We start from the raw sequence: 25153 nt of genomic DNA, 5'->3' as shown, positions 1-25153 counted from the left end.
GGAAACTGGGAGTCAGATCGGAGCTACTCTTGTGCGAGGTAAAAGTCCCTGGCGGGTTTTAAAGCAAAGCGATGATAGGACTTCTTTAAAAAAAAAAAAAAAAAATCACTTTGTCTTCTTTCTGAAGAAAGGCCAAGGGGGAATCAGGGGAGAGGGGAGGTCCCAAGCAAGGAGACCACCGCAGGCCCCGTGTGAGCAATGACTGTAGGCAGGACCAGGACCAGAGGTGGAGGTGTCCCGTGTCTGGGTGTGTTCTGAAGGCAGAGCTGCTATGAGAGAAAGCTGGGGGGGTGACTCCAAGGTTTGCAGGGATGAGCACCCCTGTCCAGCAGCCTGTTCATGACACCGTCCTCACGGACCTCCAGCCTCTTTCTGCTGAGCTCTTGCTGTCCTTCAGGCAGCCCTACTGGACAAGACCCAAGATGACCACCGTGGCTTTCTTCCCATATGGCATACATCAGCGCAGCAATAACCCTGATCAACTGTGGGGCACAGGCCAGGCCCTTGTGGCCTGACCTCCAAAGCTGCAGGTCAGCTTGTCTTTCTCCCAGGCCAGAGTCAGATCCCGACTACGATCTCAGGCATGGGTCGGGCACTGGTCCTCCAATTCCAGGGAGCATATGTCAAAGCCTCTCTCACTGGGGCTGGGTGTAAGCAGCAGTGTCCCTGCTTCCCCAAAGAGGGTCTGGGTATAGCCTCAAAGCCTGGCAACAGTCCTCCTCCCCAGAAATCTCCTCACTAGATTCTTCCTGTCCCGCCACACTGTCCCCTTAAAATCTTCCAAACTCTATCTTTCTCTATGTGTGTGTGTGTGTGTGGTGAAGGCGGGGCTCAAGAGTTACAGAGCAGGTTTTCATCCATTTTTTAAAAAATCTCCACAAAAGGATTGGATATCCGGCATCTATTTTATTATTAGCACCTGAAGCAAAAGAGAGTCAGAAGAGTCCCATTGAACGTTAATACACATACGTAGCCTGGCAGAATCTAAGGTTAATATAGTAACCTAACTCCTGAGTTATTATTTGGAGACATTTAGAACCTGTAACTCTAACCTACCCTCCCTCAGTTGCACGCCATTGTTACCCAGTATTTTAGTTCTAGCACCAAAATTAGATGTTATAATTAATTGTAAAAGACTACATTTGTTTAGATTTATGTACATATTTACGAATTTCTTTTGGGGGATGAGAGGGGCAGAGAAAGAGGGAAAGAGAGACTCCCAAGCGGGCTCCATGCCCAAAGCCGAGCCCGACGCAGGGCTTGATCTCCCAACCCTGAGCTCATGGCCTGCAGCAAAATCGAAAGTTGGATGCTCAACCGACTGAGCCACCCGGGCGCCCTGACCAATTTCTTTGTTCGCTATTCCTTCTCACACCTCAGACCTTCCTTCCCAAATATTTCCTTCTTCCTGAAATAAAGGTCTACGAGTTCCTTTACCGGGAATCTGTGGTGATAAACTCAGTTTTTGTTTATTTGAAGCCTCTTTCTTGGAAAATATCTTCATTTCACTCTTGCTCTTAAATGACTACCCACTTTGGGTTGGCAGATATTTTCCCTGCGAAAGCAGATGATATTCCCCGTCTTCTTGGCTTCTAATGTTGCTGTTGAGAAGTCTGCTCTGTTATTCTTTAATGGATAATCTGCCTTTCTATCTCGGGTGTTCTAGATGTTCATTATAACATGTGAGTTTGCAAGTTTTTGTAGTTATTTATCCTATTTGGTATATATTATGCTCCCTGTATCTTTGTTGTTGTTTTTTTTTAAAGATTTTATTTATTTATTCAACAGAGATAGAGACAGCCAGCGAGAGAGGGAACACAAGCAGGGGGAGTGGGAGAGGAAGAAGCAGGCTCTCAGTGTAGGAGCCTGATGTGGGGCTCGATCCCATAACGCCGGGGTCACGCCCTGAGCCGAAGGAAGACGCTTAACCGCTGTGCCACCCAGGCGCCCTGCTCCCTGTATCTTTGAATGCATGCCTTTCATCAGTTTTGGAAAAATGATCTTCTATTATCTCATCAAATATTGCCTCCAATCAGCCATACTAAACTCATTTATCATTTCTGTCTCGGCTTTTAAAAAATATTTTCTACCTTCTTGGCCTCTTTACTACATTCTGGGGAATTTCTTCGGATACACATTCCAATTCAGTAATTCTCACTTCAGTTTTATCAAATCTAGTGTTGAAACCATCCACATCCACAGAGCTTTTACTTTCAGTTTTTTCTCTTTCCAAAAGTTTTATTTGGCTATTTTCCAAATTTGTCTAGTCATCTGTCCCCTACTGATGCCATCCTTTTTTTTTTCTCTTTAAACATTTCATAGTCAGCTAATACTGTGTAGCTAACAGTTCATATCTGAAATCCTTGGAGGCTAGATCTGCTGTGTGTGTCCCTGTGCTTTTGGCAATCACGGATTGTGACACCATGTTTGGTTGAGGTTAATCTGTTAATCTTGGGTCTCAGTGGGGTCTCCAGAAAGCGTCTGTATTTTTGTCAGGAGCTGGGACGACACCCCTGAAGCCAGGGCAGCCCCCTCCCGTGCTCCCCTGAAGGCCAGGTCTAAGGCTCCACGTCCTCCCCACCGGCTCAGGGAGGCGTCTGCGTGTGTGCCGTCAGGGAAACCTGCCTTCAGACTCCTTCACACTCACAGCTCCCTGCTCCAAAGAGGTTCCAGGTCTCAGGTTTACACTGCACGGTTTTTGTTCTGTTTTGCCCTTCGAGATTTCCTTTAGTTCCCATGAACCCAACAATGTATTAAAAGGTATCTTTCATCCAGAATCTAGGTTGTTGGGGTTTTTTTTTTTCTCCCATAGCAGGAGGCTCTTCAGAGCCTCTAGTCCACCACACTACTGAAAAATGTCAGGAGTACAGTTTTTATCCTGTAGATAATGAAAAGCCATTAGAGGCTGTTTTGAAGATTTGTGTGTTAGATCTCTGTGGAGTTTATGTGGCTGATAGGAGCGAGGTTCAGGCACAGAGATCACTGACAAAGGTATCTTAATAGTGCAGGTGACAGATGACAAGAGTCCCCAAAGTAGGGACAGAGATGACAGTTAAGATATGATTGTCAAAGAACTCACAATTGAGTGACTGAATATTTCTGAATAATTAAGCTTCTCCCAAGTTTGTAGGTAGCAAAGGACTGGTAACTATATTAGCAAAGCATTAAGTACTCCTTTCTGGGTTTTTCTTTTCTAAGTTAAATGAATCAAATACCTTCAAGGAAGCAAAATGCCCTTTTAATCTATATTTATTCCAAGTCTTTGACCTTGGCATGAGCCACATGAAGCTATCAAAATTTGGAACTGCTGTAGCCCTTGGCTGATCTTGTGGCAAGGCCATACTGCGCGCTGATCTGAAGTATAAAAGAAACACCTGCGGCCAAACTCCAAGCACTTCCAGAATACCTGTGTAGTGCAGTAGTGCTACCATCTCTATCTCTCTCTCACACACACATGCACACACACGTGCGTGCACACACACACACACTATAAAATCTTTCAAAAGGAAAAAAGGACATTTGCAGTAGTCTAATCAACCCATCAGAAAGTAGGTCATTCATTGTCTACTTCGCCCAGTCCTCTAAAGCACCCATACTCTGGTGTATGGAGGACAGCAACAGGAAGAGGAAAAATCAAGTACCACTATTTATATTTGGTGAAAACTGCTAGCTTCAGGGAAGGTGAAGCCGTGGTTTGAACACATAGGGCACGCTGGGCTGAAATCAGTAACGAGGGCAAAGAGACGAACAGCTAGATTGCTCTCAGAATTGTATTAAGGGATTGGGCATGTCCAGTGATGACCTACATTTGAGGTTTGTGGTGCCTTTTTTTTTTTATATATAGTAATGGAATGCTCAGATCTCTGAAATGCAGAGCAGACATACAACCAGCATCCCGAAAGCACAGTTAGGATTTTTTTTAAAAATTAGGTGTCTCAAGGAAAGAGAAACTGATTCAATAAGTAGGAAAACAATCATCTAAGTTCCAATTTAGTTACTTTAGTGTACTGATATTCAGTATTTCCAGAATACAGGAATTTAGATGGATGTCTCACAGGCACCTCAAACGTAACATATCGAAGCCACAGCCCTTGACATAATCCCCAAACTCGCTCCCTCCCCACCACCTTCCCCTTCTCAGTAATGCCATCACACACACACACTTCCCAATGGTGGAAAACTATGGCTCATCCTCGTTTCCACCCTTGTCCTCACTCCAAGCACCAACCATCAGGAGTCCTGAGGGCTGAAATCCAAAACGAATCTCCAATCTGTACACCTTTCTCCATAGCCACTGCTTCCGTCCTCAGTCTACCCATGTTCTTCATTCATCTTTCTGCTTCTGTCTCTCCCCACAATGCCTTCTCCCCCAGTTTAGATTTAGGTAAACACAAATCAGATGATAGCATTCCTGTGCTTTGAGTGTTCCCAGTATGCTCAGAATTCAGTCTGAAACCCCTCCCTGTAACTGCACAGTCCTGCGTGACATGGCTCCTGCCTACTGTTCTCTGATCTCTGCTCAGAACACTGTCCCCTCATTTCCCTGCAATTCTAGGAGCAAGCTAACCTCTTCTTCCTGCCCCTGGGCCTTTGAACTTGCTGTTCCCCCTGCTTGGAATGTTCCTTCCAGGCCTCTTCATCCTTATCTTACAGGGCACCATCTCTGTGTAGGAGCTTTCTCTTACTTCCCTAACAAAAGCGTACAAGCTTGCATCACCTCACTGAAGCTCCTGTGCATTTCCTTAATAGTACGTGTTACACTCAGTAATATGTTATTGGTTTATGACTGGTTACCTTCACCAGAACAGAAGTTCCTTGAGGCAGGTAGGGCCTGCTCTGCTCACGGCCGTATCTCCCTGCCTACCACCAGTGCCTGACACATGATAGAAACTCGATAAGTGCCTGTTGTATTAAAACCAAATTTCTCAATCTTCCCTTCTAGAATTTTACTCCTGTTTAGCAACCAATACCTAGTTGTTGATAGCCATTTCAGTTCATGCCTATAAAAAGCTGGACAATCTCTGGGTTTGGCTCAAATTTAGAGAGTTAGTTTACTAAGCTGGGGTCTAGGGAACACCTGGCATTACAATCAGTAAGAATTATAGCAAAACTCCTCATTAGTATTAAAATGAACAAATCGTGTGTCTTTGTTGAACAGAATTCTGTTTCAGCAAAGAATTGACGATATTGAGCATTCTTCTAGATCTCATTCCATCTTTACCCTGAAGACCCCCCCGCCGCCAAGCTTCCACTCTTCTCCCTTCAATATCTCAATAATTTCTGACTCATCAAGTATTCAATTCAGTAAAGATGAACTGAGAACCCACTCTGGGCCAGGCACCATGCTAGGAACTGGGGTCACAAAAGTAAAAAGATGATGGATGAAGTACCAACAGGCAGCATCTCCCTCTCCACAAACTGAATCCCCAAGGCCCTTCACCAAGCAGATCCCTAAATGCGAAGTTCCTGTGCTCAGGAAGAACTGTCTTGACGAGTCAGAGACAAAGACTTAGATTAGAAACAAAAGCCAGAGTAACTTGTCACAGAGGGAGTTTGGGGAGAATATCGCTTCAGCCTGTCTCGCTGCCCCACCCCTCTAAGCACCCACCTCAGACTAAAGAGCCTCTGAGGGAGGAGACAAACAGAAGCAACAAGAGTTAGATCCTGGCCAGGAGGTCTTGTGCCCTGAGTCTCTCCAGAGCCCAGTCGTGGGAGCTGAGGAGACCAGGGAGAGGCCAGTCATCCCTCTACCTACCAAGTATTTCTTGGGCGCTTACTGTTGGCTAGCCACCCTTCTAGGCCCTGCACATTCAGCAGGGAAGAGAATAGAAAAACATTCTTTCCCTCATGCTGCTTTCATTCTGAGGATGAAGAGGATTTCTGCTTGTTCCCCCAGGTGGAGCCTGGAAAAGTGACACTGAGAATCCCTTCACCTGTCTTTCCCTCAAGCTAGTGGCACAGGATGGAAGCAGCCGAACAGAAATGCAGGTCGGTGGGTCTGGGAAGAGGGCATCTTGGGCAGTCGTTCAGGGGCCCCTGCAACATGCGAGAGGTGTGGGAGAGCATCCAGCAGGCCCAAGGCTGAAGAATCAGCTGAGAGCTGAGAGAGTCAGTGGCAGAAGTGAGAGGGCCTCACTCGTGGGACAGAGAGGATGCCGAAGGTATGGCCTCACCACCTCACACCAGCAGTGCTATTAAGATACCAGTGGACTCCGGCAGAAAGAGATGTAGACAATTAGAGAACAGTGGGCTATTTCCTCTCAGCAGAAGTCAGTGTGAAGAGATGCCCATCCCCAAAGTCATGATGCTAAGCTGGTCCCTGGAGCTTGGATGCCGTCCTCGAGAGGAGGAAAGAGAAAAGGAAGTCCTGAATTAATGGAGTTTAAACCGGAAATGACTGAGGAAACAAAATAAGCTTATATTTTCTACCATCAGGAAATCTAAGACTATCCTGAATTGTAGAAAAATACAGCTACCCCTTTTGGCGCACTGGAGGTCATAGCTTGAAAATATCATGCCGATGACTCAAGGATGAATAAGACCCACCTCTGCCTTTGAGGGGGCTCTCCCATCTCCCAGAAAGCCCTTGGTCTTGCCTCCCCACCTCGTCCCCACAAAGAGCTGCTGAGCTCTCTCTCTGCCCTCCAACTTTCCTCCCTCTACAACCCACTACCTTGAGTAACACCATCCAGAAACTGATAAGAAATCATCCATGCTGTGTCTCTGGGCTCCTGCCACAACAGAGACAGATCCCGGTTTCAGACTTAAAGCGCTATGAGGGGCGCCTGGGTGGCACAGCGGTTAAGCGTCTGCCTTCGGCTCAGGGCGTGGTCCTGGCGTTGTGGGATCAAGCCCCACATCAGGCTCTTCCGCTGTGAGCCTGCTTCTTCCTCTCCCACTCCCCCTGCTTGTGTTCCCTCTCTTGCTGGCTGTCTCTATCTCTGTCAAATAAATAAATAAAATCTTTAAAAAAAAAAAATGAAGCGCTATGAAAGGAAAAGCTAAATAAATAATAGCTGGGCCAACATCAGTGCTCATGTGTGTTCCCTCTTTATATCCTTGAACATGATTTCAAATCGTATGTGTTTTGAGCACTTCCTCCTTTTAAACAGATTCTCCTTTGACTAATATAACAATCAAGTGTCAACCAGGGATGAGGAAAATTCTACAAAATTTCAAAAGATGACTCTGCTGGTAGTGAAACTCCTCAGTGAACTTGGAGTGCACCCATGTGCTGCTTGTGCTGCTCTCCTTTTACAAAACTATGATAACTCTTCTCTGAAGACACTTTTAAAGGACATGCAAAAAATTACAGAGAGAGCACCGTGAGGATGACTGTCTTCAATTTAAGGGCACTTCAAATGACACTTATTTAGCCAACAAGTATTTAGTGGATACTTAACTATGTGCTAAGCCCTGGCTTAGAGGCAGAGAATAAAGTGATGAACAAGACGCAGACCTTCTCTCAAAAAAAATCATAGTCAAATCAACGGAAAAGAATAGAGAGCCCAGAAATAAACCCACTCCTACAATGGTCAACTAATTTACTACAAAGCAACCAAGAATGTACAACGGGGAAAGGACAGTCTCTTCAGTAAATGGTGCTGGGAAGACTGGACAGTCACATGCAAAAGAATGAAACTGGACCACTATCTTCTACCATACACACAAATCAACTCAAAATGGCTCAAAGATTTCAAGGTAAGACCTGAAGCCATGACACTCCTAAAGGAAACATAGGTGGTAAGCTCTGTGACATCAGTCTTGGTGAGGACTTTTTTAATTTGACACTAAAAGCAAAGACAACAAAAGCAAAAGACAGGAAATAACAAGCTTTGGTGGAGATGTGGAGAAAAAGGAATCTTGTACACTGTGGGTGGGAATATAAGTTGGTGATCGCACTGTAGAAAACAGTGTGGAGGCCTCTCAAAAAATTAAAAACAGAAATACTGTATGATCCAGCAGTTCCACGTCTAAGTATTTATCTGAAGAAAATGAAAACACTAACTCGAAAAGATATCTGCACCTCCATGTTCATTGCAGCATTATTTACAATAGCTAAGATATGGAAGCAGTCTAGTCTAAATGTCCATTGATGGATGAATGGATACAGAAAATAGGACACACACACACACACACACACACACACACACACACACAGGATTATTTAGCCGTAAAAAAGAAGGAAATCTTTCCATTTGCAACATGGATAGAACTTGGGCGCATTACACTAAGTGAAATAAGTCAGATAGGGAAAGACAAATTCCATATGATCTCACTTCTATGTCGAATCTAAAAAACAAAACAAAGCCAACCAACCAACCAAACAAAACGAGCTCATGGATATGGAGAACAGATTGGTGGTTGCCGGAGGTAGGGGTAAGGGGTGGGCAAGATGGATGAAGGGGGTTAAAAAGTACGAACTCTTAGCTATAAAATAAGTCAGTCAAAGCGATGTAATGTATGGCATGGGGGCTTAGTTAATAACACTGTGTTGTATATTTGGAAGTTGCTAACAGAGTAAATCTTGAGGATCATCTTGTATTCTCTGCACAAGAAAAAAGTTTGTGACGATGTACTGGTGATGGCTGTTGACCAGGCTTACTGTAGTGATCATTTCGCAATTTACACAAATATTGAATCATTATGCTGTACACCTGAAACTAATATAATGTTATACATCAATTATATCTAAATTTAAAAATCATGGTCTAGTTGGTTTGACAGCAGGGAGAAATAACAGGCAATTACAAGGCAGCATCGGCGCTGGATCTGGAGTATGCACAGAGTGCCACGAGAGCCCAGAGGAAGAGCAATAACCCATGCCTTCGGCGTGTCAGGAAAGGCTTCCAGGGAGAAACAGTATCTTAGCTCAATCTTAAGGATTCACACAAATGAATTCGCACCTGAGGGGCGGGGCTTCGCAGCCGAGGAAGTGGCATATGCAAAGCACTGGAGACAACGTGGCGTGTAAGGCAAGTAGTTCAGCATCCATAGCTAGACCATCATCCCATGTGGCGGGGAGAAGGGAGGCGATGGGGAAAGCTGGAGAGAAAACCAGGAGCTTGTCTGCCATGCTAAGGTGTTAGGACTTCATCCGAGGGGAGCTTCTCAGAGTTGTGACCTGATTAGTGTTGCATTTTAGAAATGTCTGAAGTCTCTTAACTCTGTTTTGACCTGACTGCTCTTTCTAACTTGCCTCCTCCAATCCTTTCTTTAGACTACCTCCACGGCCACCTTCTTAAAGCAAGGTTGTATCACGTCCTTGCTTGAAACACTTCAGAGGCTCCCCATTGTTATTCAGACACAACTGACAGCCCTCAACATCGGTCATCAGGAGACAGGGCACACAGGACGGTCTTAGTCTGTGATGGCTGTGATAACAGAATACCACAGACTGGGCAGCTGATAAACAACAAAAATTTATTTCTCACAGTTCTGGAGGTTGAAGTCCAAGATCAGGGTGCCAGCACAGTCAGGTTCTGGTGAAGCCTGTCTTCTCAGTAGCAGACTGCCATCACTGTGTACTGACATGGTGGAAGGGGCTAGGCAGCTCTGTGGGGTCTCTTATAAATCACTAATTCCATTCACAAGGGCTCCATCCTCATGACCTAATCACCACCCAAAGGCCCCATCTCTTAATACCATCACCTCCTGCATGAAGTTTTTAGCATATGAATTTTGGGAGCGGGGCACAAACATCCAGATCCCAGCAATGCCACTTTGCCTAGGGGCTTCAGCTTTACATCTATGATCCTGGCATAATTATTCATCGTGCTGCCTTTCACATCAAAAGTGTCCTGGTCCGGGGAGAGTAGCTCAGTTGGTTAAGGGTCTGCCTTCTGCTCGGGTCATGATCCCAGGGTCCTGGGTTGGAGCCCCACGTCAGGCTCCCCACTCAGTGGGGAGTCTGCTTCTTGGTCTCCCTCTGCCCCTCCCCCCAACTCATGCATTCTCTCTAATAAATAAATAAAATCTTTTAAAAAATAGAGTGTCCTGGTCTGGACCATAAATTACATGGTCACTTTTATTACTACGACGACAACTTTGCTTACCTTTCTCGCTCCATCTGGTACCTCTCCTGTCATCCACTTAATCCTACGGCCCTGCTACATTTCTGTTTGTTGTTCAAACCTGCGGAGCTTCCTCTTACCCCACACCCCTGGGCTCTTACACAGTGTTCATTCTGCCTAAGATATTCTTTTCTTTTCTCCTCACTTGGTCTGGTTCCTTCTGCATAGTGGGCAAAATAGTGTAGTAAACTGTTTTTCAAACATTAGTTCATTGTGAAATCAAATTGTGGGTCGCATCCAACATTTTTTAAAAAAGTAAAACTGTGGGGCTCAGTCAGTTAAGCATCTGACTCTTGATCTCAGCTCAGGGTCATGTGTTTCAGCCCTGCACTGGACTCTACACTGGATGTGGAACCTACTTATAAAAAAACCCCAAAACTGTCTAGAATAAAACAGAATCGATTAAAGTACATTGCCAAAACTATTGTTTTGTGAAGCTACTGTTGCAGGTGTGTGTGAGTCCACGTGTACTGGATCATGGCATAAAAGGAATTTCTGACTTGATCACAGTCAGAAGGTTTGAAACACATTGGCGTAGTCCCTGGGGTCAGATTATTTTGGTCTAAATCCTGACTCTACCCCTTCTAGCTCTGTGACCTTGGGCAAGTTATTTAAACTCTGTAAGGGTTTTTCTCATCTATCTCATAAGATTGGTATGAAGATGAAATGAATTAAAATGCTTGAAAGTATACTCAGCACACACAGTGTAAGTGTTGGCCATTTTACCCATCCTTCAGGTTCCAGTCTCGACATCACTTTCTCCAGAAAGCCTCTCCTAACACCTGAAGTCAGGGATAGGCGCCCTCCTGGGTGCTTCCCTGTCCTCTCCCTATGCTAACACCTACCTCTCTTGTCCGACTAGACTTGATCCCTGGGCTGGGAGCTACAGAAAGGCAGGGATCTTGTAAATCACTGAATAAAAGCAGTTAGCACCATGGCTGGCACATAGTAGGTGTTTGGGCAATTTTTATAGCACAAATAATTTACTCATTTTTGGAAAAAGATATACAGTCATTTGTTTCATTCAAATAAAGTCCACTTGGGACTTACATATCTGAGGGGTCATTTTGATGAAGAATCCGTCACCTTACTTTAGATTAATTTTGGTTCTCCTAATTTGGAATGTTGGGAGTGGTTATGTGACATTTTTATAATACATACACTCGTTGGCAATGGAGAAAAGGATTTAGGTTGGATGGTTTCTTGACCTAAAATTCATAAATAATTCAGAAGTCAGTATCTCTTAATATTTCTTTTAATCATCAAAATGATGAAAACAATTGGCCACTGTGTGACAACTAAAAGGTGTCATCTTTAAATGCAGTTATATCCTGCCAGCCTTTTATTTGATTGACTTCTACAAATGATTGTGATTTTGCTCTATTCATTCATTTCAATGGAAGCATTAATAGTTTCATTTATGTCTGTTCTTCACATGTGAATCATGTTTTCTTATATTTTTGAAGGAAAAAAAGAGGGAACAATTAAGTTAAAGGTTTTAATTGGATTTCTTAATACCAACCATATAATACACAGTTGCTATGTTGATAACTTCTCCAATCTCTATAGTCCTGTAATTCAAAGCATGCTTTGTAATGCTCTGGTGATTGATATAAAGACTCTTTCCGAGAAATGTGAAAGCATACAGCAACTGCCCTCAAAATGGAAGACACCAGTACAATGCACCCAATTCATGAGCAACATACAAAAACAGTATGCAACTGCTTGAAAAGCGTAGTATATACCTGAAAGTGGCAAAGAGCAGAGCCCAGAGTCAATGCTCCGCTAACGGCAGATTCACTATGATACCCGTGGGTGGTCTGGGGAACTCCTGGATCAGACTAGTCTCTGCCTAAGTCAAATAGATGCATGCTTCAGATGACGATTAGTGTTACTGAGAAGACAGAGTGGGGACAAGGCACAGGGAGGGCCGGTGGTGGCGTGTCAGTTTTTAATAAAATGTTCAGGAAAGCCTTCCAAGACTCTAACATTTCAGCAGAACGGGGAAAAAAAGGGGGAGAGAGAGAGAGAGAGAGCGTGCCAGAGAGTGAGCGCACACCATGTACAGGACTCAGAAATGGCCTTCAGAACAAAAGGTCCTTCCCTGGCACGTGGAAAGGAAGCCTGAAGGCTCCACAAGGCAGGACTCCTGGGAGGGATCTATTAGGTACGACACGCTCAGCCATCTTCTAATTGTCCTGGAGGATTCTTGCTTCACCAAGGCTTCAGAATGTACTGTGACAGGGCACCCACGTCACTGAAGAGCTTTGTCGTGCTGTCTTCTCTAGGCTCAACATGACCCCAGGGATGATGCAGAGGTGACAAGACTGGTGACAAAGAAATATGTGGATGGACCTCTTGGGATGAATATGTGAAGATATTCACGTCCCACAGAAATGCCTGCCATGGGACATTCCCTATGGAAGAGGTTCTCAAAAAGCAGGTGGGCAAGACACTCTGTTTGCTGGCCGCCAGTCATCCTCTTCCCCTGGTCACTCTAGTGGCCGTCCAATAGGCTTTGACCACGTGGTGGGGATGGAGGCGATGCATGGGCTCCCTGACATGAACTCCTCCTGACCAAGGTGACCTGGCTACCCAACTGCTGAATGCCTAAGCTGTCAAGAGTAGATAGAGCTGACTGCTACATCCCTAGCATGGTACCATTTTCCAGGGAAAACAGTCAGTCACGTGGTGTCGGCTGGGTTATACTGGCCCTCTCCACTAGAAAGGGAGCAGCGCTTTGCCCTCAAAGGCACGCACACATTCTCGGGGCAGACTTGCCTTCCCTGCCTGCAGCCCTTCCATGGCACCATGAGCGAACTTACACAAGACCTTATCTATGTTGGCATCAACTCACAAACAATTCTACACACACTGGAGTGTGCAAAAAAGAGGAAATGTTTCCAACTCTTTTTATGAGTCTAGCAAAATCTCAATATCGAAACGTGACAAAGAGAATATTAGAAAAGATAATCCCAGTTAACTTCACTCCTAGATGTAGAATCAAAACCAAACAAAACATCAGCGAATCAAAGCCAGCAACATATCCATAAGATAATACAGCACAGCTAAACCGAGTGAATTCCAGGAATTCAAGGTGGTTTTAATATCTGGAAATCAACTACTTTACAAATTAATAGCTCAAAGGAGAAAAACCTATAACCATTAATACAAATGCTAAAAATGGAGAAAATTCAACATATACTCATGAGAAAACTGTTAATGAATTAGGAATGGAGATCTGCAAAATACATACAGCAAATCCGTCTTAATGGCAAAATGCTGAAAGAATTCTCTTAAGATACAGACCAAGTACAGGAAGCCCACGATCACACTTTCATTCAACACCGCATGGTTCTACTTCGCATGGGGCGGTAAGAAAACAATACGAAGGATACAGTTTATAAACGAAGAAACAATTTTGCCATCATTCACAGATGATATAATTTTCAACATAAAAAAACCAGAAGAATCTACAAGTAAATCAGGAAAATTGGTGAGTTAATTAAGCAAGGTTGCTGGCTACAAAATCAATATACAAAAATTAATTCTACTCCTTTTCACCATCAACAGTTAGAAAATGCAATTTATAAAATATCATTTATAGTAGCAACAAAAATACATAAATACCTAGGACTAAATCTCACAAAAGATATAGAAGACCTGTATGGGAAAAAACTATAAAATATATTAAAGAAGACTTAAATGAATAGAATGATGTGATGTTGTAAAGATGCTACTTCTGGAAATTGATTTAAAGATCAGAGCTAGCCAGCAGGGACGACCTTAGGGACAAGTCCCTCTGTACCTGGGACACTCCCTGTTGGCTGTTGTCACTTCTCTTGCTTAGCAAAGCACCAGCCAGGGAGCGAGCCTAGACAGGTTGAAACTAGTCCAAGACGTGGTGGCCACCAAATCTGACTTTTCATCGACTTTCCCTTAATTATAATGCTAAAAATCACGCCCAGAGATGGAGACTTAACATGCAAATGAAACATACAATGTATGAAGAAGCTTATTCTGTCACTGCGCGCCCAATTCCCTGTACTATCCCACCCCTACAAGGTTAGATGTCGCTCCTCGCCCGTCTTAGGTCCTTTAAACTTTCCCTGGCTATTGTTAGGTCTGGCTGCTTTGTCGTGGCTGTGTTTCCCTTCAGCTGCAGCTGTTGCCCCAATTAAGCCTGGCCTGTGCCTTTAAATTTGGGGTTCAGCCTCATTTCTACCGTTGCTGGGTCCCAGAACCCAGTCTGTTAACAGACTCACAGTGCCTATCAAAACTAATAGGTTTTTTTTCCAAAGAACTTGACAAGCTTTTATGTGGGAAAGCAAAGGACCAAAAAGAGACAAAAAACACTCCAGATCAGGGAAAAGTCATCAAGAATTATTACAGAGGTAGGGTTATTAAAACTATTTGTTGGTGCAGGGATAGTCACATAACTTCTGGAACAAAATAGAGTCCAGAAACAAATCCATACATACGGGTAAACTTGCTTTAGGATATAAATAGCATCACAGCTCAGTGGAGAAAAAGCAGACTTTTCAATTAATGATGCTGGGACAGCTGGTTATCCATTTAGCAGTAAAACTGGACTCCTGCTTCAACCACACATAAAAACCAATTCTAGTGGTATTAAATTTTAATTGTGGAAAGCAAAACTAGGAAAATTTTAGCCACGAAAGAAGTAGGCTATACGGTCTTGAAACAAGACCGAATTAAAAAAAATAACAAGATACAAAAATTACAATCCATAAAGAAGAAAATTGAGAATTTCTATTATTCAAAGGACTCCTTACAAGGTGAAAAGACAAGTCACAAACTGAAAAAACTTTACAAAATGAAATGTTTGGCTTCCAGAATAGATACAGAATTCCTACAAATCAATTAAGGACTAAAAACCAAATAGAAAAATGGCCACAAGACACGAACAGACATTTCACAGATGAGGAAACATGAATGAACCACACACATATGAAAATATGCTCCATTTTGTTATTTAAAAAAAAACCAACACACACACTTTAGAACAAATGCTATACCAATTTTCACTCAGTAGACTGGCAATTTTTCTTTTTCCAAAAATGACAATACGAAGGCTGGGTGAGGCTACGGGACAGCTAGAACTCTCGAAAACACCTGGGCATTATCTACTCAATCTGAAGGTCTCTATGAAGAACCATCAGCAATTTCACTTCCAAATGGTGCCCCAGAGCAACTCTTGTTCATGAGAAGGAGTCTTATGAAAGTATGTTCATGAACAGCACTGTTCTCAATAATGGTACTGATGATAGTGGAACAGAATAAATACACCCAAATATATGCATATACAGTAAGGACTGAACAGCATTTGTGAAAACAAATGACAACCATATACACGCATACATGAATCTTAAGAACATATTATTGAGTGATAAAAGGAAGTCACCAAAAATAAATTCAAAATGACTCCATCTAGGTAAAGTTTAAAAGCCTGTAAAACTAAGTAAAATATGTAAAACTATAAAGAAAGCAAAGAATGATGAGCACAAAATTCAAAAGAGTGGCCACTCAGGGAGTGAGAAAAAGGGATGGGATCAGTGGAGCCCTACTAGACGGAGGGCTAGTGTGGGTGTCAGTACCCCACATGCTGCAGGCCGTGTGAACAGCAGAGCACTATGTGCCCAAGCAGGGAGAAGGCACGGGAGAAGAGGCTGTCGTACAGAATGACTTTCCTCCTTTATTTTTGCTTTGGGCTGAAGTCGCCAAAATCATAACATGAAAAGTAGAACCATCTGACGACAGCATAAGTTGTGAACTGGACAGAATTTATCAACAGAGGTTCAGAATAGTGTATTTAAGTTTCTGTATCAAACTGTGAAAAAATAAAATAATAATATAAATAATGATGAAATAAATAAAAAGCCTACTTTATTTGAGAGAGGAGAAACATGTCATTTCATCATCATAATAGTAAAAATATGGAAATAAGTAAGTTACCATTAACGTAATACTGGTTAAGTAAAATAGAATCATTCATACCATGGCATATTATTACAGTAGTTAGAAAAAATTAAACAGACCAGAACTGGAAGAATGGATCAACAGAACAGAATAGAGTTGTTAAATAGATACTATTTAATACAGGTTCAAGAGTCATTTTAAAACAGTAGAGAAAAATGAATTAGTTAATAAATGTTCTTGAGACAACTGGTTGCCCACTGATCATATCTAGAAACAATCACAAATACTTTAAATCCAGATAGAATAAAGCACTAAAACAAAATAAAAAATGGGTGAATATGTACTATGAATTTGGTGTAGGGGAAGCCTTCTTTAAAACACACAAGGGGGCCACTTGGGTGGCCCGGTTGGTTGGGAGTCCGACTCTTGAGTTCAGCTTGGGTCACGATCTCAGAGTCCCGGGACTCAGTCCCATTTTGGGCTCCGTGCTCAACGGGAAGTCTGCTCGAGGAGTCTCTCTCCCTTCCTTTGCCCCTCTCCGCCCCATGCAGGCACGTGTGCATTCTCTCTCATTCTAAAAGAGCCAAAACAACACACACACACACACACACACACACACACACACACATACACACACACACACACACACGTATGGGATTTGTCTTTCTCTACTTATTTTACTTAGCATTATACCCTGTAGGTCCATCCATGTTGCTGCAGATGGCAAGATCTCTTTCTTATGGCTGAATAATATGCCACACACAGGAATATTATTCATACACACACACACACACACACACATACACACACACACACACACCACATCTTCTTTATCTGTTCATTTATCAATGCACCCTTGGGTTGCTTCCATATCTTGAACATTGTAAAAAATACTGCAGTAAACATAGGGGTTCAAGCATCTTTTTGAATTACTGTTTTTGTCTTCTTTGGGTAAATACAAGCAGTAGAATTACTGGATCATATGGTATTTCTATTTTTAATTTTTTGAGGAACCTCTATGTTGTTTTCCACAGTGGCTGCACCAATTTACATTCCCACCAGCAGTACACACGGATTCCTTTTTCTCCACATCCTTGCCAACACTTGTTATTTCTTGTCTTTTTTATTCTAGCCATCTGACAGGTGTGAAGTGATATCTCATTGTGGTTTTGATTTGCATTTCCCTGATGATTACTGATGTTGAGCATCTTTTCATGTGTCTGCTGGCCATCTGTGTGCCTTCTTTGAAAAGTTAGACCAAAAAAGACAAATACCATATGATTTAACTCATATATGGAATCTCACTGTTCCTTGGACTCCGAAATGAAATGAAGGAACAAACAAAGAAACAGAGACAAACAAACAAAGAAAAAAACAGACTCTTAAACACTGAGAACAAACTGGTGGCTGCCAGAGGGGAGGTGGGTGTGGGGATGGAATAGATAAAGGGGATTAAGAGGTACAAACCTAAAAAAAAAAAAAAAAGAGAGATACAAACCTCTAGGTTATAAAATAAATAAGTCACGGAGATGAAAAGTACAGCTCAGAAAATATAGTCAATAAGACGTAATAATGTTGTCTGGTGACAGATGGTGACTACACTTATCGTGGTGAGCCCTACTGAGTAGTGTACAGAATTGCTGGATCATTATGTCGTACACCTGAAACTTACATAACACTGGTAATTACACTTCAATATAAAATAAATTTACAAAAACACAAAGAACAAAAGCTCTGGAGGGAAATAATAATACATATGACTACATAAAACATAAAACTTCTACAAAAACAACAAAACAAATATCTTCTATAAAGAAATCTGAAAGACAATTCATAGCCTGGAAGATGATATTTGCAACATAAATAATTTTCAGAAAGGATTAATAACTGTAGAAAATAGTAACCTGGAACCCTCACTAAAACGAAGTCTGGAGGTTTCCCCAGGGGAGCTCTCACGCCCTCCCACTCTAGCCAATTGCAGGTGCAACAGGAAAAGTTGGAGCTGACCTTGCACGTGCAGACACTTTCCTAACCCCCCCCCAACAACAGCTCAGCCAATGAGAAGCCACTACACTTGGAACTCTCAGTTTACTCCAATGCACATGTAGCTTGTGACAACCTTCCCAACTACCCCTTTTCTCCTTGAGAAAGTGTACCTCTCCTTTGTTCCTTGGACGTGCCTATATTTTGCCACCATTTGTTTGTCCTGGATTGAAACTGTTTTATTCCCAAATAACCCCATCTTTTGCTGGTAAAATAACTGGCAGTTTTTATTCTTAAGGTTAACAACATATATAAAAATGTAACAAAGTCATTTAATTTAAATGAACACAACACACAATCTAAAAGAAAAACAGATTAAGGATATAAGCAGGCAATGCACAGAAGAGGAAATACATGGAAATATGCAAATTATACCTACCACGCAATGCAACCTTTTCCAAGTGATAAAAATATAAGACTTGAAAAATATCAAGTGATGGTGAGGGTATGAGTGAATAAGTACTCTTATAAACTGCAAGCCAGTGTAAAAATTGGTATTGATATTTTGAGGGGCTATTTGGCAGTATTAACTAAAATGAAAATAGGCATAAATTATGACCCAGGGATTCCATTTCTAGGAATCCACCCTAAAGAAACACCCACATATGTGCACAGAGCTATTCACTGAAGCATCATTTGTAATACTGAAAAATATAAAACACCAACTATCTATCAGGAGGGAAATAAACTATAATATCCAGGCAATGTAGGAGTTAAAAAATATATATGGTAAATCTCTAAATATTGACATACATTGAAGGACTGCCAAGTGATATTGCTTTAAAAAGTTCCAGAAAAATACAGAACATTCTAAGTCAAAATAAAGTCAGTTCTCCATACTTTTAAAGGTACAGGTACATATACAAATGCACAGAGAATGACCTGGAGAGTAACCAACAAATTGATAGTAACAGTTAACACTGGGGAAGGAAAGGGACAAAGAGGATTTTGACTCTATATTGCTTGAATTTTAAAAAATAAGAGTATATTCACTTATTATTTATCTAATTAAAAATAGATAAAACTTACAAAATGATATGCAACTATAAATTCATATTTAAGGTTATAGGCAAAGTCCCATGGGAACACAGTGAAAGGAAATATTGTTATGTAGAAAAGATTTTATAGCAGTAGTGACATTTGAGCTGGGCCTCACTGTTTGCATACGATTTTGTCAAGCATCCATAATTTGGTGGAGGACTGTGGCAGCTTGTATTTTCCAAAGATGACTGTACTAACACACACCATCCTGTATGCTTCTCTTTCAATATGACATTGACACTTGTCCATAGAGGGGTGGGGGGTCTACATTTCCTCCCCCTTGAACTTGGGCATGAGTTTGTGATTGCTTTGATGAACTGAATGGGAAGGAAGTACCACAGCATGATTTTTGAGATTGTTCAGCTTCTGCCTGGTCTTTTCTTTTACAGGATGCTCACCCTTGGAACGCAGCCACCATGCTGTGAGAAAGCCCAAACTAGCCCATGTGGAGAGACCACATGAAGAGGCTCATGTGGAGAGAAACTGAGGCCCCCAGCCGATAGTGGGCACCAACTACCAGACACATGAGTGAACGAGCCTTCAGATGATTCCCGTTCCCAGCCTTTGTGTTCCCCGGGCCGAAGCCCAAACATACGTCATGGGGGCAGAGATAAGTCATCCCCACTGTGCCCTGTTCTAATTCCTGACCCAGAGAATCCATGAGCAGAATAAATGGTTATTTTATGCCACAAAGTTTTAGAGCAATGTGTTACACAGCTGAAGTAACTGGAACGAAGACTTTCTAAGGAGAAGAAACTATAAGTAATAGAACAAGTAACAGAACATCACAGAGCATTGTGAATATGGGCAGTATTGGGTGGTGAGGTCACGAAAAGTCTCGTATGACAGCATAAAAAAATTAGACATCCCATTGGCAGCGGAAAACTGTGGACAGTTTTTAAGCTGGGAAGTGAAATGCTTAGACCTGCACTTCAGCAAGGTATCTCTGAGATTGGTGTGAAGGAAAAACGGACTCAAAAATAAGAAAAGCTCCTCCAATTAAGATGAGTTCCAACCAAGTAACATGGTGGAATCATCCCTCACTCGACCTGTTCTGTGACTTTTCTCCTCTTAAGGGCTGCCTCTTAGGCTCATTAACATTCCATTTCACTTATATTACAATGTTGGCAGGGGAAACTTACTTCCACACAAAAACACGCGCATGGATATTTACAGCGGCTTTGTTTATAATTGCCCAAACTTAGACACAACCAAGATGCTCTTCAGCAGGTGAATGGATAAATACCCTAGAATATCCGATTCAGCACTATAAAGAAATGGGCTATCAAGCCATGAAAGGATGTGGAGGAACCTTAAATGCATGCTGCTGAATAAAAGAAGTCAGTCTGAAAAGGCTATATCCTGTATGATTCCAACTATATGACTTTCTGGAAAAGGTAAAACTATGGAGACAGTTAAAATATCAGTGGTTGCCAGGGGTTAGGAGGAAGGGAGGAATGGCAGGTGGAACACAGAAGTGTTGCAGGGCAGTGAAATACTCTGTATGATATTATAGTGTCTTTATACACATGTCCAAACCCACAGAATACACAACACCAAGAATGACCCCTAATGTAAACTGGTCTCTGGGTGGATGATAAAGCATTAATGTAGGTTCGCTGACTGCAACAAATGTGAGGTGTTGGTAGTGGGGAAAGTTGTGCTTGTTTGGGGCCAGGTGTATATGGGGAAATCTCTGTACCTTCCACTCAATTTTACTGTGAACCTAAAACTGCTTTAAAAATGAAGTCTATTTAAAAAATGTTGGGGGGGAAATATGAGGGGACATCAGATCACAAAAAAGTTTTCCTTACCATTCTTCTTTCAAGCTTCTGGATCTGGATCAGTTTACAGAAAGTGTATTCTAAGAATACAGCGCAAGCTGTCTTAAAAATGGTAACCACTTATAACTAATTATCCATGTGAGTAATACCATCCTTGTACTACAAATATCACCATAATCCACAACCTCGTGGGATATTTGTTCCACGTTTATTGAAATATCCTCATCATCATTCTCACGACTAGTTTTGTAAGAAAATTACATAAATGTGAACCTGTAAAATAAATCTATTCTGATCAACTACAGTTTTTATATTTTGGATATTGGGGATCTATATATGGAGAAAATCGCAGAGCGAGGCCCAAAGATGAGGGAGAAGATGAAACTCAGAACATAAGGAGCCACCTCTGCAGTGAGGGAAAGGATGCCTGGACGGATATAAAAGCAAAGATAAATGAAGGGATGAAAGCTACTAATGAGAATGTTTCATTCTCATCTTGGCAGAGGGTCCTGAGTCCTATTTTTTGAGAAAAGCAAGAGGAAGAATGTATTAAAAATTGAGAGTTTCTGAAGAATAGGGACAGTATGGAGTGGCTCCTCTGTGAATCAATCAGATCCTGAGTAGCAGCGGAGCCCAGGTGGAATTGGATAGTGTAATTTATTGGAGGCCAGTGTGTATCATTTTATATTGTACCTTCTCTAATGCTAATTATTCAAGAGGTGATTAGCCAATTTGTGGGATGCCGTACATCTTGCTTTTCACATTTTGGTCTAATGCTTGCTTATGAAAAATGTCATAATAAGCAATTTAAACTCTTTATCGAAGAGAAGTTAATACAAATGAAAAAAGGAACTCTAATTTTTCTGCATTTTAAACCATTCATAAGAGATTTGAGGTTTGCAGTTAATAATTTTTGAAACAACGAAAAAGAAAAAAAAAAGCAAAATAGAGGGAATAAAGCCCCACTGAAACAAATGGTAAATAAGATTACAAGGTCACGTGTGGGTTGAATTCATCCACGCTGGTCCCATCCCTCAGTACTGAAGTTAAAACCACTGCTGTCATATTTCACAAAACAAAATCTGATTCCTGCCCAATGTTTCTTATTCATGTTTCTGAGTAACCTTTCTATTCTTTAACCAATTTACCTGCATCGCAGAGGTTACAAACGTCTGCTGGCCCTTCTGATAACCATCTAGTTGACGAGATAATGGAAGGAGGAATTGTCAGCAAAAGTGGCTTTGGATCATCCTCATAAAATAACATCAGGTCCTTAGAGAAAACAGGAGAGCACATGAAGGTTGAAAAAAATAATTGATCCCAGTGCTTCAATTTGTTAAAGTAGATGGACAATTTATGGAGATACAATGTGTCTATATGTGCTAACATAAACACATTTTAATTGAAAGAATTCAAATATAAGTTAGCTGTACAGTCGGTGTCCACTGAGTACAGGGTGGTCTTCCACCCTTGGAGGTCCTCACTCCTTGATGAAGCCAGCTGGTGTAGGCAAGCAATGATTTAGTTTGAGGCATTAACTGCCCCTATCAGTCCTTGAGCACCCTTAGAGCACACTAGCTCAGAAGCCAATTTTTCTGTTTTACTGGTAATAATAAAGCCACCTGTGTATATCTTTTATTCATATTTTAAAACTTTAACTTTTTAGCATGGAGTAAAAAAAATAGATGATAATCAATCCAGTCATGTAGGTTAAACAAACCAGTGCACGACCAGTCTTGTTTCATTTATAACCTCCCACTCCATCCATTTTATTGTGAAGCAAATCCTAGATACATCACTTATTTCGGTATATCTAAGTGACAAAAACTCTTTAACATAATAATTATTATTTTATACCTAGAAACTTCACAACTCCTTAATGTCATCAATTATAAACTCATCTTCCCAATTTCTCCTAAGTGCCATAAATAGGTTTTTCTATAGCTTGTCTAAGAGAGGATTCAAATAAAGTCTACACAGTGGGATCAGTTGACATGTCTTTTTTCCCCCATGAGCAGAGATTCGTTCTACAGTACTTTAAAGTATAATTAACACAGAATGCATAAACCTTAAGTGTAGACCTCAGTAAGTTTTAACATCATGTGTATACCTATGTAGCCACATTTTTGTCATTCCAGAAAGTTCCCTCAAGCTCCTTTCCAGTTGATACTACCCACCCCCCCGCTACCAGTACACAGTATTCTACCTTCTACCATAATCAATGAGTTTGCCTGTTCTTGAGCTTCCTATGAATGTAACCATATACTATGTGCTCTTCTGTGTCTGATTCCCATTGCTTAACATGTTTGTGAAATTCATCCATATTTTGTGTGTATCAGTTCCTTTTTTTTTTTTTTTGTAAGAAGTATTCCATTGTATGAATATACGACAATTTGTTTATCCATTCTCCTCCATATGGACATTTGGATTGTTTCCGAATTTCAGCTACTATGAATAAAGCTACTATGAACATTCTTATGCAAATCCTTTTATGGACAAATGTACTCATTACTCCTGAATATTTACACAGGAGTAGAATGGGTAGGTGATAGGCTAAGTTAATTTTTTAACGTCATTGAAACTACCAAACCATTTTCCAAGTGATTTGCCACTTTTTATATTTTCAACTTTTATTTTAAAGTCATTGTAGATTCATGTTCAGTTGTAAGAAATAGTACAGAGCGATCCTGTGTATCCTTTACCCAGTTTTCCCTAAAGGTAATATCTTAAAAAGTGTAGTACAATATTATCCAGGATATTGACATTGATACAGTCAAAATAGAGAACATTCCCATCACCATAAAGATCCTTCCTGATACTTTTTATTACCATAGCCTGCCCCCCACAACTACTAATCTGTTCTCTATTTCTATAATTCTGACATTTAAAGAATGTTATATAAATGGAATCATACAGGATGTAACCTTTTGGAATTGGCTTTTTTCACCTGGCATAATTCCCAGAAATTCATCCAAGTTGTTTCATGTATTAATAACTCGTTCCTTTTTATTGCTCTGTAGTATCCATGGTATAGATGTATCACGGTTTGTTTAATCTGTTAAAGGAAATCTGGATTGTTTCCAGATTTTGGCTATTATAAATAAAGTTGCTGTGAACACTGTGTACAGGTTTTTGTATGAAAATAAATTTTCATATCGCTGGGACAGATGCCTAAGAATGCAATTGCTGGGTTGTATGGTAGATGCATGTTTAGTTTTATAAGACATTGCCAAACTGTTTTCAAAGGAGCCATACAATTTTACATTTCCACTAGTAATATTTGAGCGATCCAATTTCTCCACATGTCCACCAGCATTCGGTGTTGTCATTTTTCATTTTAGCCATTTCGATATTTCATTATGTGTTTAAATTACATATTCCTAATAGGTAATGATGTTGAACATCTTTTCACATGCTTATTTGCCATCTGTATTTGCTGAAGTGACTGTTCTTGTCATTCGCCCATTTTCTAATTGGATTGTTTGGTTTTTAACTGTTGGGGCTTGAGGGTTTTTCAATTTTTAATTTTTTAAAAAGTAGGCTCCACGTCCAATGTGGGGCTTAAACTCACAACCCTGAGATTAAGAGTCACATGCTTTACCGACTGACCCAGTCAGGAACCCCAAAGTATTTTTTTTTTTTTATGCTCCAGATATTAGTCCTTTGTTGGATATGTGGGTTGCAAATATTTTCTCCCAGGCTGTAACTTGTGTTTATACCCTTGTGTGATGAAGTCTTTTTTTTTTTTTCTTTTAGGGATCATGTTTTTGGCCAGCCCTAGATCCCAAAGATTTTTCTCCAGTATTTTTAAAAAGCTTTATAGTTTTACATTTTAGTCCATCATCCACTTGGACTGAATTTCTGTGAGGGTTTAAATTGAGGTTCATGGTTTTGCCTATGAAAGTCCAATTGTTCCAATATCATTTGTTGAAAGGTTATCTTTCTTCCATTGAATTCCTTTTGTTCCCCTGTTAAAAACTGATTGGCTATATTTGTGTGGGTCTGTTTCTCGGTTCTCTATCTTGTTGCACTGACCTAGGTATCTATCTCTCCACCAATACCACAATATCTTGATTATAGTAGCTATGCAGTAGGCTTTAATATCAGGCAGAGTGATTAGTTCCACTTTATTCTTCTTTTTCAAGATGGTTTTAGCTATTCTAGGGCCTGTGCCTTTCCATATACATTTTATAATAACCTATTGTCTCTGTATCAAAAAAAACAACCCTCTGGAATTTTGATAGGAATTGCATTAAACTTATAGAGTAATTC

The 25153-nt window shown here is 41.1% G+C and overlaps 1 protein-coding gene across 1 annotated transcript in view; it reads right to left on the bottom strand.

The window, feature by feature from the left end:
- The window catches only part of ENTHD1 (ENTH domain containing 1), a 97489-nt gene that overhangs the window by 24335 nt on the left and 48001 nt on the right, over window positions 1-25153 (bottom strand). Inside the window, exon 4 of the mRNA XM_045779545.2 lies at window positions 22030-22153. Within this exon, the coding sequence (XP_045635501.1) occupies window positions 22030-22153 (124 nt within the window). The remainder of the gene's footprint in view (window positions 1-22029; window positions 22154-25153) is intronic.

Source organism: Ursus americanus, chromosome 17 (genome assembly GCF_024610735.1).
Source record: "Ursus americanus isolate L20-20 chromosome 17, mUrsAme1.1.p, whole genome shotgun sequence".
Lineage (NCBI taxonomy): Eukaryota > Metazoa > Chordata > Mammalia > Carnivora > Ursidae > Ursus > Ursus americanus.
This window is presented reverse-complemented; position numbering and strand designations above follow the sequence as displayed.